The sequence below is a fragment of the Colias philodice genome, chromosome 22 (assembly GCF_061535455.1).
Source record: "Colias philodice isolate Cphi_HAF_F1 chromosome 22, ilColPhil1 Martin Lab GWU primary, whole genome shotgun sequence".
Taxonomy (NCBI): domain Eukaryota; kingdom Metazoa; phylum Arthropoda; class Insecta; order Lepidoptera; family Pieridae; genus Colias; species Colias philodice.
This window is the reverse complement of record NC_143107.1, coordinates 7,919,065-7,933,907: the sequence shown is the minus strand read 5'-3', so window position 1 is coordinate 7,933,907 and position 14,843 is coordinate 7,919,065. Positions and strand designations below refer to the sequence as shown.

Below are 14,843 nucleotides of genomic sequence, written 5' to 3'. Positions count from 1 at the left end.
CGGTGGCATGGAGCCGCTATATAAAGATAGTGATCGAAATTTTTTCAACAAAATATCTCAGCTGCTCCGAGATTTTTATCAGAATTAGCAGATTGCACTCCGATACAACTTTGGCGTTAGGTTTTACACGATTTTGTCATGCGGGATACCTTGCAAAATATTGTTATTAGTTTCACTTTGGATTTTATGAAGATGGATGTGGAATTTTAATTATTAATTAATCGCATCGATTTTAATTGGATATTTCATCCGATTGGTATAAATGTTTCACACCGTTAAAATATTTAATGGGAGTCGTAAAACATACAACAATTTTCCATAAATTATGTGCATCTTTTATTTTATGGCTTTAGAAAATGCCTTTAATTATAATATAGAATATTTTAATTGACTCTATATCCGTGTCGAGTAGAATTTTCACAAACTTAAAATTTAAGTATTTTAACACAATCGACATTTTTTTTATTTCTACACCTAACAGGAAAACAAGCAACGGTAGAGTTGTCAAAATAAACACAAATTATCTTTGACCAATTTGTTCTTGCTATATTTCTGAGAGCTTTTGAAACTTTTTTGTTTTAAATCATATTCTCAGTACTCACTCGGCATCATCTCCACATGGGAGGAGGTGTCCATGATATTGTGATGGTGCAGCATGTCCGGCGGGGATTGCACCATCCCGCCACCACCACTGGCCATCACCATCCCTATATCAGATCCTACCACCCGCGTCTGAACACACGGGCCCCAAAAACCCAGTCACTGTTTAATGTCAAATACCACGCGCGCAGTTTCGGGTTAAGTTTTTCGGCACTATTTTTTTTTTCTTATTTCGTTGAACACCAACACAATGGTTCGACGTAAAGCACAGTTTTAACACTAATTATTATAATCGATTTACAAAGATAAGGCTATTAATACTATTAAACTCTACTACTATCACAAAGAACACTAACACTATTCCGTTCTTAGGCACTTCGTCATTTTTTTTAAATCAATAAAAAAAATAAAAGAGCAGCACACCCTCTCGCGGCAGAAGCCAAGCCCATACTGCCGTACTATATGTATAATTCTATGGATCGACGCCAAAGCGCATGAGTGAACCGGCCCTCTTTCTGATTGGTCGGTTGGCAGAACGCCTCATCGAATGCTGCGTTCTGATTGGTCGGAAGCTTCCCATTTTCCCGCCCCGCGGTTATAGACCCTCACAAAATGGCGACCCCCTCGCAGGCTTTTGATGTTTTTTTGAACATTTTCTTGGGTAAAAAATAATCCTGTTCAGATATAATGAGTATGATTTATGTTTCGGTCCTTTTGTGGTCTGCAATCTAGTTTTGTTGATCTTTCATGTTTTAGGTTTTAATCGTGGACTGATTTAAATATTGGCTTTTGCTTTTCGGATTATAATTGTGAGTATTCGAATATGGATTAATTGGTGAAACTTAATTAAGTAGGTAAAATGAAATTATATTTTATTTAACACAGTTTTTACAGTAGTTATCTAAGTGTCTATTAGGCAGGTTAAGTTGGTTGGAATTTTTAAGTGTTTATTGGTGTTTTAATATTTCAGATAAAATTGTTCTGCAATATTTTATTATCATAATAAATCACTAGGTACCTACATATAGTAGATATAAAACAAAGTCGCTTTCTCTGTCCCTATGTCCCATTGTATATGCTTAAATCTTTAAAACTACGCAACTGATTTTGATGCGGTTTTTTTAATAGAACGACTGATTCAAGAGGAAGGTTTTAGTATATAATTTATTAGGTTTTAGACAAAGCGGGCGAAGCCGCAGGCGGTAAGCTAAAAATAATAACAACCTTTTATACTACAAAACAGTTTCCTACACAGATATTGAAATATGTAGCTCTATATGTGTTTGAAAAGCTCTTTTTGTTGTCTTCTTAACCGATTTCCCAAAAGGTGAATTTAACTTCTTGTGAAACCTGATATTTAGGTAGGTATATTTTATATACCTACTTTTGCAATTAGTATCTTCTAAAAACATGTTTGTAGAGCGAGTGGTGTTGCTCTAGGTAGGTATATATTTATTTTGTATACCTAAGTAATAGGAAGGTATTTATAATTATACCTACCTACCTACCTAATAAGTTATTATATGAATAAAACTTCTGTCTTGTTTATAATTGTTATTATTAACATAAACTAAAAATTAGGTACTCTATTACTCTACCTACTGTACTCTATTAGGGAAGTATTTACTAATTAGTTATTACCTACCTATTTAAAAAATTCTTTGAAAAGATGATTTATTCCTAAATGAAATAGGTTATGTTGATATAACCTGGGTAAAGCCGGGACGAGAGGCTAGTGAATTAATAATAAGGTATAAACTGTGGCATCCGGATACCTAGGTAGGTACCTACCTACATAAGTACCTAAATATATGGTTATAGTAATCTTAAAAGTTTAGAATAGGTAGGTACCTAAGTAGGTATTTTTATTTTAACGCAGCTGACATTTAAAATAATAAATCTCTTCAAAAAACTGAATTTAAATAGATCCATTAGTTTTATAGATAACATTTCGCATTCATACCAGTCATTATTTATTTTGACATATTGTTGATATAAATTACAATGAGTTCTTAGAAGTTTACATTTATGATCCACTAGCTTTCCGCCCGCGGCTTCGCCCGCGTTTTCAAAGAAAAACCCGCATAGTTCCCGTTCCCGTGGGATTTCCGGGATAAAACCTATCCTATGTGTTAATCCAAGTTACCCTCTATATGTGTGCTAAATTTCATTGTAATCGGCTCTGTAGTATTTGCGTGAATGAGTAACAAACATACACATCTACACATACATTCATCCTAATAGGATATTAATATTAGGTATAAAGATGAAGAGTTTGTTTGTTTGTTTAATTGAACGCGCTAATCTCAGGAACCACGGCCCGATTTGAAAAATATTTCACTGTGATAGCCCATTTATCGAGGAAGGCTATAGGCTATATTATATCTTCGCACTAAGGTGTAGAGCAGTGCGGGTAAAACCGCGGAGCACAGCTAGTTTATGATAATAAAATAAAACACCATTAATCATATGACTAATAAAAGTATGGTTTTATAAAAAGTAATGTTATTCGTAATGTAACAATAATAGTTGTTATAAATTACAATAATTTCTTAGAATTAATCATCGATGAGTGAAAATAAAACAAATACGTTTTAGTACAGTTTAATAAAAACGTTAATGTTATTCTCAATAAATAATCTCTCCTTTGGTAGAGTGCTTATAGTGCTTAGATTTACAGTCGAGGGTTCGATTCCCGGTGAAGGCAAATGTGAAAATATTCTCAAAAGCTTTGATACGGTTGGTATAATATTACAATGTTTAATGGTTAAAATTAATAATTTAATTATTTAAGTAGATACCTAGGTATCTAAGTACCTAAAAACTTAAATTATTGCCTAAATAGGTATAAAATAGGAATATAATAACTTCAATATGAAATTAACAAAAACTATAACATCGTATAAAATTAAATTTATTTTAAGAGAGTAACTTCTAACTTCTGAATACCGGCTCGTGAAGGACATTCATTAATCATTTATAGGTAGGTAGATAATATCTTTCTTCTATGACATATTCGTGATCAATATTATATATAATATTGGTGATCTCATCAAATATAATTAGAAAGTAATTTATTAATCATTTAAACACGAAAAAGAAGAAAGACTAGTTAAGCACAAAATACGCAAAAAGCTCACACATCAGAGATAACATAAGCACCCTATTACGTCACTTTAAAAAACATCTGCACTTATTTCCGTTTCCTACAAAATCTGTCGCAAAAACATTTAAATAGGAAAACAACCCTTGCTCTTTTAACCTAAGGTCTATTTTCATAAAATATTTTTAATCTACATTGTCACATCTGTGAGATATCTCTATTATCTTTGGAACTATTTTATCTATGGCTAACGAAGTTCGGCGCGAACTTTGGCGCCAATTTTTTATAACCTCACACGTTGACAATATAATTAGTTGGAATGTGGCTATTGTTTTAGTTTCGTCTTTAAATTCATGATTTATGACGTAATTGGAGCATGAGAGGTTTGTTTTGTGTAGGTACCTAACTACCTAGATCTAAACACTTTCGAATCGTATTTTTTAATTGCCTTTGACTCGATTTTCTTATTTTGTTAGCATTATAGGCAGCATATTGTGGTCAATTATGCCTATATCACAGAATACATAATCCTATATTTAAACTAAATATAGTTTTTTATTAAGTATTGTGTCAGTAATTGTATAGATTTTATAGGTAGTAGGTAGGTACCTAATTGTTTTAAGATAGAAATAAAGAATGATTACGAACAAAGTCACGGGCATAAAGCTAGCCACAAGTGATCATAATATCATCATCATACAAGTTGACTTTACAATAAAATAGCGTAGGTATAGCATGACCAAAGTCGCGTGATCACTATTAGTTAATTACATGGGGTCGGAATTAGAATTGATGTACAGATGTGTTCATCCGATTATATTGTAATCATGATAACAGGAACGAAAGGGGAATTTTTCCAATATTGTGGTAGTTTTTGTTTCTATAATATATTTGAATATAATTTGTACGCAATTTGTTTGTTTTATTCGCAAAACTATTGTCAAAAAAGCCTTCCGCACTATTCGGATTCTTTACCGATTGATTTTTGTAAAAACAAAAATAGTTATGCTGTGTTTTCGACTATTTAGGATGTATATTCAAAATTTAATTCGAATCTACGTCCCGCGTCGTGACGTCGTGGTATACCTAAGCGAAATAAGCAGACTAGAAAAAAGTTTTTAAATTTATTATTTACGTAGTGTCTATTAAAAGTATTCTTTAAATTATTTTTATCAAGTCTTATAAACGACTTAAATCTTTTAAGATAGTTTTAGGTTGTTTCTTCATTTGTAAATGAGCTCCTACTTTTATCTATATGCCTAAACATCTTGTAATAACACCTTCGGCTTCACAATGACACTTCATTTCATTGAAATTTATCTGAAATCCATACTTACATGTTTACAAACAGAATCCTTTATTCAAAACACTAGAGTGTGACTAAATTTTGAGCATCCTAAATGAGCGCGACCGTATTAAATATCTATATTATTTTGACAAAAGAGGTTTTACTATAATCTGTTTTTTCACATAAGGCGGGAAATCCATCAGATAATGTATTGATCTGTGCCATTACAGAAAAAAAAGTACAATGTCACTTTTCGCGCCAAGCGCAGTATTTAGCGCGGGAACGTCAAAGAATGGACAAGTTTTTTCAGCGTTGCTCTTTTGTCGGCTTTCACAGATAAAAGATCGCGTGACAAAAAATATTCTGATGCTACTCGAGGCGTGTTCTTTTTGTGGCATGAGACATCACTTTTGTAGTTGTTTAATGGGATTCTGAGCTTAGCTACTATGATGTATTATACTTATGGCGGTCAGCGTAGTGTGATCGCACCTCGTGGCTTAGTTTTTTTTTAATTTGTTTTGACAAAGGAGGCTTTGAATGTTATTTATTTATTGTAGTGTTGTGTTGCGTTTATGAGTAATCTATTAAGATTTATGTGAATATTGGCTGTCCGCCCACGGTTTACCTAAGGTTACCCGTCACTTACAAAACCTAATATCAGCTAGGTAGGTATACATATACATATCTATAAATATACTAGCTTTCTGCCCTTATTTTAATTCACAAAAAAAAGCCAATACATAGTAAGTACCTATTATATTATTAGGTATGAACCTACTTACAAGGTGTTTTGATCCTTGCTTTTATTTTCGACTTTTAACTTATTCAATAAACTTACCATATATAATGAAGTCTTGATAACTCATATTATGCAAAATATAATTTATCTATATTTTTTAAATGATATTCGTATAAAACTAGTTACATATTTAACAAGTTTTTTATTCTTATTATTTCTCAAAGGTGAACCAGTTACCATTGATAAGTTATAATGTTTTTCATTTTTAATTACAACGAGATAGGTATGTGTTTACAATTTTAAATATATTTCCATGATATCAATATGTTTGTTCACGGATTATTAAATAATATCTATGAGGGAAGTTCTACTAAAATTATGCACATAGAATATTAGGTTCTAGAAATAATGATATATTTTATTCATAAAACGACACGATTTGTTAAAATAAAAAGTGATGAATAAAAACAAGGCTTGTAAAAAATAAAAATTGTATTTCATAATAATAAAAGTCGTAATTGGTATAGGTAATTAGGATTAGATTTAACAAATAACAATAGAATAGTACTGGCTTACAAAACTTTTAATTAAAATAAACTTTATCAAGTCGGATCAACCGTTTCGGATTACATTGCAACACACATACATACCCACACTAATCTTACACCTTTTCTTTTACAAATTTAGTTTTATTTTTTTCTTTAAAATAGAGTCCTCATTTTAAATTTATTTTTAAAAAAGAGTAGGTAAAAAAAATCGAAACAGCAATTTCTCAGTCCTCAGTTTTTGCTGAAACATTATGCAATGATATTCAGTACTGAGATCTGATAAACATGTTATAGAAGAACGGTATTTGACAGCACTGTTTACCCTATTAGAGCTACACAAATTAATAAACACATCACGTTCGGTCCAGTTTAAATTTACATTACTGGTACTAATTGAATTAGGGAGTAGAATATGTAGTTTGTTTTAGTGGCGTGAGAAATGTCCTTTTATCAATATGGTGTGTCTAATTAAATCCTTATTTGTAACATCTACACTTTTATTTTAAAGGACTGTATTTTTTTTGTATGTTTGTAGTAAACAAACAAATAATTTTTCATCGGCTTTGAAAACTCTTTTACTGAAGGGGAGTTACATCATGCAGATTTCTAAGTTTTAAATATAAATTTATAGTTGGTTCATCGGTTCTACTCGTAAAGTATGTGATCTTTAGACATTTTTTTTTCGTCTCCATCGACATTAGGTACCTACCTAATTCTGTTATTCTGGGTCTTATTGAGATGTCTTCCTCCCTGAGCATTCAACACGCAATCTTACCATAAAATCAATACAGAATCTGCAATCGCAAGACACAAAGGCATTAATTCCCTTGACCGGAAGCGGGGTGAAACCGGATGTAACCAGAACGTCCGCCATTTTATTGATTGCGGCTAATTCATTTTCGAGGGGACTTCGCCATTGATACTCCTTGTTTATGGTTAAACTGGGTATTTATGGAAAACGAAAGAAGGAAACTTAATGGACACCATAAACTTTACGGCTACTTTGTACAGGCAACAAGATAAAAAGTAAAACAACTAAAACCCAACTACGACAAAAAACGACGCTGAAAAAGTAGGTATAAAACAAAAGTTAAATTGATGAACTAATAAAGAAGCTATGAACGAAAAGATGTGAATTATATGCAATCAGCCCATGAATACAGGTAAAGTCACAAGCAAATGCTAGTAATATATATATATTCAAAATGTGCAAGTAAAAAGCTTTCAAATGATACCAAACACGGCATATTTATCTTAACTTTATTTTTTTACTCTGTATGTTTTGTCCGCTAGAGGGCGCCACATTAGATTTTGTGAAACCCCATATAGCCTATAACCAGCGGACAATTAAGACGCTTCTAATGATATGTCATTTGTCGAATTCTGATAAGTAGTTTAGAAGTTACGAGGGAACAGATGAACATACATACATACATACATACATACATAGCCTGTCAAAATCATAACCCTCCTTTTGCTTTGCCGTAGTCGGGTAAAAAGAATAGCCGATATACTAATCCAGCCTAAATTCTATGTGCCGAATTTCATACAAGAAGGATCAGCTGTTTTAACAGGTATTTAAAAGGTTAGGTTAGTTACCTATGTTAGTTAGGTATTTAAAATTTTAAAAGGTACCTAAGTATTTCAACTCAAACAATATCAGAAGTAGGTACCTACAAGTGAATATTCAGCAATTTTAAGAACATTGAAATTATTTACCTATAGTCAATTCAAAAGGCACACTGAAAAGAGGGATTAAATTTTATCTAAGAGCATTTAGTTTCTCTTCTCTGGTATTCTTCTATGTTCCATAATAATGTTCGTGGGTTCGATTCCCAGCCGGGGCAAATATTTGTGTGATGAACATAAATGTTTGTTCTGTGTCTGGGTGTTAATTATCTTTATAAGTATTTATTTAAAATTATATATGTATGTTTATCAGCCATCTGGTTTCCATAACACAAGCGTAAGCTTACTATGGGATCACATCGTGCCGTGTGTGAAAATTGTCCTGAAAATATTTAGCCTGAAAAAAAAAATGTTTCATTTTATTTTATATACATAAATAGAAAAAACATAGAATAATATAATAGCATACTTATAGCACAAGCTTATAGTAATTAACAAATCCTAAGCATATCTACTACTACTATTTCCTTTTTTACAAGCTATATTAGCACAGTATTACCATTATTTGTGATATTAGCTTCACCTGTATGTTTGTAACCGACTTCTTTGGGCGCGATTTTGACCCACTTTAAACGGCCAGATTTCGTTCAAACTTTGTAGATTTATTGAGGACCGATGACAATACAATAATTTGATAACATTTTCTATTTTTTAGTTCGGTTTTCTATGAAAAGCGTGTTTTTTAGTTTTTTTTAACTACATATTATTGTAAAAATAACCCAAAATACTTGACGAAAATTAGTCAAGAGCTTACAATAAAGTGCATTACAATCAAGTGATAACTAACAAAAAGTATAACACTATCAACATTTTATTGAGAATAAATATAGGCACATTTCGATATCAGATAACGTTGATAAGCTAATTCCTGTATCAATATCACTTGGTTAGGCGATAAGTGCTACTGGCATATGGCTAAAACATGAACATTTGTTTTATTGTGTTGTAAACAATGATATTATTAGTAAAAAGTAGATAGAAAAACATTCGATCTTCAAAAACAGCACACTAACGCACACACATAGGTATGTTACACTAGCTGCGCTCCGCGGTTTCACCCGCGTGGCTCCGAATACTTTTCCCGTTTAAAAAGGATGCTCTTATTACAGAATAATCTCCAAAAACCATGTAATTTAATACCTAATTAGTTACATAAACATAATCTCATCTACATACATTACCTTACCTGAACCAGACAATAATCTACGGTAGACACATCAAACATCTATTTAGTTGATAAAAACAAATACACTAATAGAAAAATAAAAACATAAAACACTAAATTCGATGGTATTCCAAATATTCGAGAACATTCTTTCCTATCAACATGTGACTAACGCAAGCTGAGAGAATTTATATCCGTGATAAGCGACGCCAGGTCGGTATGTCCGTCCGTCTGTGTCTACCTTATTATTATAAAAAAACTGTATTGACATAACATTATGCAATATATATCCCATATATTGAGTACTTACTTATATTATTTAAATACAGGGGCAATTTAAAAATGACTTAAAAATAAAAGTGACATGAATAAAAAAAAAATAGTTTTGAGTTTGAAATGTTGTTCTTGTTATTTAGGGGTAAATTTCGTACCTCGAATTTCATTGAAATCGTAACATATATTGTGGGTTTGTAGGTAGGTATGTTACAATTCCCCGCAGCCACTGAACAAATTTTTCAGAGAGAGTAGATAATAGATATATATTGAGAAGAGTATATATAGGTATTAATAATTAAATTATTATACATATTATGTAGGTATGTTAATCTGTAAGGTATAATAAATCCTATATCTGTTACCTCAAATAAATTTAATAAATAAATAAAGCAATAGGCTCCTTCTAGTTGCAAAAAAGCCCAAGTAGGAATGGACCGAAATGAGTCCTTCTTTGAGAAAATTTGTACAGGGGACTTTTTTGGCAATACTATGTGAGAAGCACGCGTGTGTTCTAAAAATATAAAATAGATATAGAATCATTCAATCCGTCTATCTGTTCCACCTTACTGCTGTATCTATTTCAATAATACTTTAACATACGGACAAAACAACAACAACAATTAAAACATGTGCTCCTGAACTTTCTCCTATCCTGACACGTTTGTTTCGCCTCTCGTTGAAAACTGGAGTTGTCCCTAAAAGTTGGAAGCTTGCCAACGTTCAACCCGTTCCAAAGAAGGGCAGTCGGTCAGATCCAACTAACTATCGTCCGATTTCAATAACCTCCATACTCTGCAAGACTATGGAGCGTATATTGAACAATCGGCTCCTCATGCACCTGGAAGCCAACGACCTGTTGAATGACCGCCAGTACGGTTTTAGGCGTAACAGATCTACTGGCGACCTCTTAGTGCATGTGACACATCTTGTAGGGGAGGCCGTTGAGGAATTCGGAGAGGCCCTTGCGGTCTCTTTGGATATCTCAAAGGCTTTCGATAGGGTTTGGCACGAAGGTCTTCTAAACAAGCTCCCCTCTTATGGAATTCCAAGAGACCTTTGCACTTGGATTGCTGACTTTCTGCGGGACAGGTCCATACGAGTTGTTGTTGATGGTAGCTCTTCAGAGCCAATGTCGATCAATGCCGGCGTTCCGCAGGGGTCCGTTCTTTCGGCAACACTGTTTCTTCTGCACATAGACGACATGATTGCTCCGAATATGTTCAGTTATGCAGATGACAGCACTATTGTCGAAAGATACAAGTCCAGTGCCCGCACTTCAAAGGTTGAGACCGAATCTCTTCGGGAGGACATGATTGCTCGCTTAAACCTAACTCTTCAGGCTGTGTCCGATTGGGGCGATGCCAATCTTGTAGGGTTTAACGCATCCAAAACTCAAGCGTGTCTGTTTTCCGCAAAACGGAGTCCTATAACATCCACTCCGATCTTCCGAGATGTGCCTCTAGCAATAGCCGACTGTCTGGAGTTGCTTGGTGTCACTTTATCTTCTACACTCAACTTCGGTCAGTTTATTGAATCCAAGGCCCATCTTGCCGCCAAAAAGCTCGGAATTCTGAACAAGGTCAAGCAATGCTTCACACCGGGACAGCTTCTTAATCTTTACCAAGCTCAAGTCCGCTCGTGTGTGGAGTATTGCAGTCACTTGTGGGCAGGCGCGGCTAGATGCCACCTTGGAGCTTTGGATTCAATTGAAAGACGTGCCAAACGTATTATTAACAACTCTCCCTTAGTTGATGCTCGACTCTTGAGTCTTGAGCACCGTCGTGAGGTGGCATGTCTTTCGGTGTTCTACAGGTTGCACTTCGGTGAGTGTGCGTTAGGTTTACATAACTTAATTCCCTCCTCTCCATTCCTCAATCGTAACTCGAGGCGTGCCGAGGGGTTTCATCCTTTCATTGTGGATATCCCCAACATTCGAACTCGTCGCTTCGAGTCTTCTTTCATAATTAAAACAGCCAAACAATGGAATTCACTCCCTACCACTATTTTTCCTGAGCAATACAACCTGGACCTCTTCAAAGCTAGGGTGAATAGGCTCCTCCTAGGCAGACGTGCACCTAAGTAGACCACATCGCCGCTTTCCATCAGGTGGGCCGTGGGATTGTGGTCAAACGTCTGCCTATCGATTATAAAAAAAAAAAAAAAGAAAAAACAAATAAAAACGTGTTTTAAACCCCTAAATTCCTTCAAAACACACTCAAGTAACCCGCGCTTACAGAGCTAGCATTGATTTCAAGTGTTCCGAGCTACTGTTCATCTGTCCCTTTGAACACACCGAACCACTTGAGTTTTCTTGATGTCTGGCGCCATACAGCTGTTGTTTTATGTGTAAGTATAGCTCATGGTGCAGTTGTTTATTGATGTAGTGGGTTTGACATATAGTAGGTAGTAATTATTGGTACCTAATCGATTTTAGAATTGGAAATTTTCCCTTTCTGAGTATGGCTTTTCATATCTTTCGAGCTTCTGTATGTTGAATGATTTTTACAAAAGTTAAGAGGTCTCTACTTTTGTAAAGACACATTATATTTTTGTAAAATAAATAAAGCACTAAGAGACAAAAACAACGACATATTATTATGTAGGTATGAATGCAAAAAAGGAACACTAAATAGTAAATACCTATTAGCTAACTAGCCAAGCGTTCAAGTAACAGCCTAGCCTCTTTAACCTCTCCAACAGTATTCACGAATAAGCTACATAGATATAAATCAATAAGCTTGTTGAAAAGCTCCAAAAAAGCCAACGTAATCCATCAAAAGCTGTCAGCACATGCATCCCATAAGACCGTTTCACGCTTGACTGTGTGATGGGATTAGCGAGCAATCCCTACTGGTGTTTAACAAAATACATTCCTTTGTAACATAAAAAATATATTTGTCACTTTAAAGAATTTGAGACATTTTTAGTACATCACTACATAGTTATATAGTACTAGCTGCGCTCCGCGGTTTCACCCGCGTGGCTCCGCTCCTGTTGGTCTTAGCGTGATGATATATAGCCTATAGATTTCCGCCCGCGGCTTCGCCCGCGTTTTCAAAGGAAAACCCGCATAGTTCCCGTGGGATTTCCGGGATAAAACCTATCCTATGTGTTAATCCAAGTTACCCTCTATATGTGTGCTAAATTTCATTGTAATCGGTTCAGTAGTTTTTACGTGAAAGAGTAACAAACATCCATACATCCATACATCCAAACTTTCGCCTTTATAATAGTATTAAGATAGCCTTCCTCGATAAATGGGCTATCTAACACGGAAAGAATTTTTCAAAACGGACCAGTAGTTCCTGAGATTATCGCATTCAAAAAAACAAAATCTCCAGCTTTATAATATTAGCAAATCGTATAGATAAAACAAAATCTGTTTCCGCCGTGTCTGTTTGTATTCTTTATGCTTAAAATCTTTAAAATTACGCAACATATTTCGATGAGTTTATTAGATTTCGATAGACTGATTCACGAGGGAGGTTTTAGTATAAAGTCAATGAAGATGTGTAGCGACTAGCGAGGAACTTCATTTAGTTTGAAGTTTGAAGCGATATTATTGGTTATTTACAAACATTCCTCGCTACACAATCTCGCACATTATTTGTGGAAAAGCAGCCTAAAGCTCTCAAGTCTCAATGTTATTAGGAAAGGAAAAATCACTAATTTCTAAAAATATACCACGTTACAAACATTAAACACTCAAGACTATTTTTATGTGAAAAGTAAGGTAAACATTTCTTATTTAATATACGGAAAGCGTCGTGATAGTAAGGAATTTATTTTATTAAATGAAGTTTTTCTGTTGTCCTAATTCCTCTTACAAAGGGGTTTGGGTACTTTCGCGGCCAGTGATGAAATTTTAAAACGCACAACGCATGTTTTTCTCGCAAACAAAGAAATTGAATTTGATGAAATTTAAGATGATTTTGATTTTTGACAACTATCTCTGATCGTATTGTATTCTTATTAACACTCTTTTACCAAGAGTGTTAAAATAACCTTTATCAATATCATTAAAAACTCATAAAATAATCGACCACATTCCAACAATAGACGACCCATCCACGCTTGGCCGCGCACACCAGCGCTTAACCGTGTTAATCCTAATCGAAGGGACAGTTCTTCATTGTATCGACATAATAATATGATAATCTAAAGCCTTTTTGGGGATGGGATGTAGCCTGATTTGAGATTTATCGAAAATCTATTTAAATTTTCTTATTAGGTAGATGTGTATCTAATTTTTATAAGTTTTTAAGTAGTGAGATTTGTTATATGTTTTGAAACTTATGCATATCATTTAATTATAAATACACCAGTATAATATGCGATCTAAAATACATATAACTATTCTCTTTGTTTGAATGTCTATAATATAATATAACCCGTAGGCTGTAACTCTAATATGATGACAGATGAATTTTCACTTCGAAGCAACGTAACGTAAGCAACTCATGAAAATCAATTCAGCTATTTAAGAGGTTATCTGTATATAGACAAACTGCAATAAGCTTTGATAATAACATAGTTTCATCAGACTTTTCTAATTCTAGTAAACTTTTGAGGAGTTTAAAAAATAAAAGCGTAGGTTTTTTACCTGAATGAATGAATATAAATAAATAAATAATAAATAAATATTATAGGACATTATTACACAAATCGACCTAGTCCCACATTAAGCTCAATTAAGGCTTGTGTTGTGGGTACTAGGCGACGATAAATATAATATTTAATAAATACATATATAGATAATAACACCCAGACCCAAGAACAAATAATTGAGTTCATCACACAAATATTTGCCCTGACCGGGGATCGAACCCGGGACCGTCGGCTCAGTAGGCAGTTACTTTACCACTGCGCCAACCGCGTCGTCTATCGTCGTCTATCGTCGCGAATGAATGAAATGAATTTTTACTCTCCAGAATTATTTCTGCTATTTAAGCTAAAACCAACCACATAAAATGTATATTTTATTAGAATAAATGAGAAAAAACTGCAACTCACAAGACATAATCGGTAAAAAGAGCGGGAACATAAATTGATACAAATGGCAGGCGATTTGGGAAAATGACAGTCATTGTAGTGAAAAAGGGGTAGAACATCCATTATATGTTATTATACATTGACTAGCTGCACACCCTGTCTCTACACAGGTTGAATCAATATAAAAATGAAATACATAGTAAAAAAATCTTACATGAATATTGTGCCGGTGAAACCAATTTCCAAAATAGAGTTTAGAGTTTAAGTAATTTTTGCCTGTCTGTTCCGGCTAATCTTTGGACTGATTTTGACGGGACTTTGACTGACATTATATAGTTAATACATTATAAGGAGTAACTTAGGTTAGGAGTATTAGGAGTAACTTGACAGCTCACTCAGACCTATTAAAATAAACTCAATAACAAACAAATTAATATTGAACA

The 14,843-nt window shown here is 33.8% G+C and overlaps 1 protein-coding gene across 2 annotated transcripts in view; it reads right to left on the bottom strand.

Moving 5' to 3' along the window:
• Nucleotides 1–1,040, bottom strand: part of tup (LIM1_Isl and LIM2_Isl domain-containing protein tup) — a 66,800-nt gene extending 65,760 nt beyond the window's left edge. For both annotated transcript variants that reach the window (XM_089709356.1, XM_089709357.1), the window contains exon 1: nucleotides 603–1,040. In XM_089709356.1, the coding sequence (XP_089565482.1) occupies nucleotides 603–705 (103 nt within the window). In that variant the 5' untranslated portion in view covers nucleotides 706–1,040. The remainder of the gene's footprint in view (nucleotides 1–602) is intronic.
• Nucleotides 1,041–14,843: the final 13,803 nt, after the last annotated feature.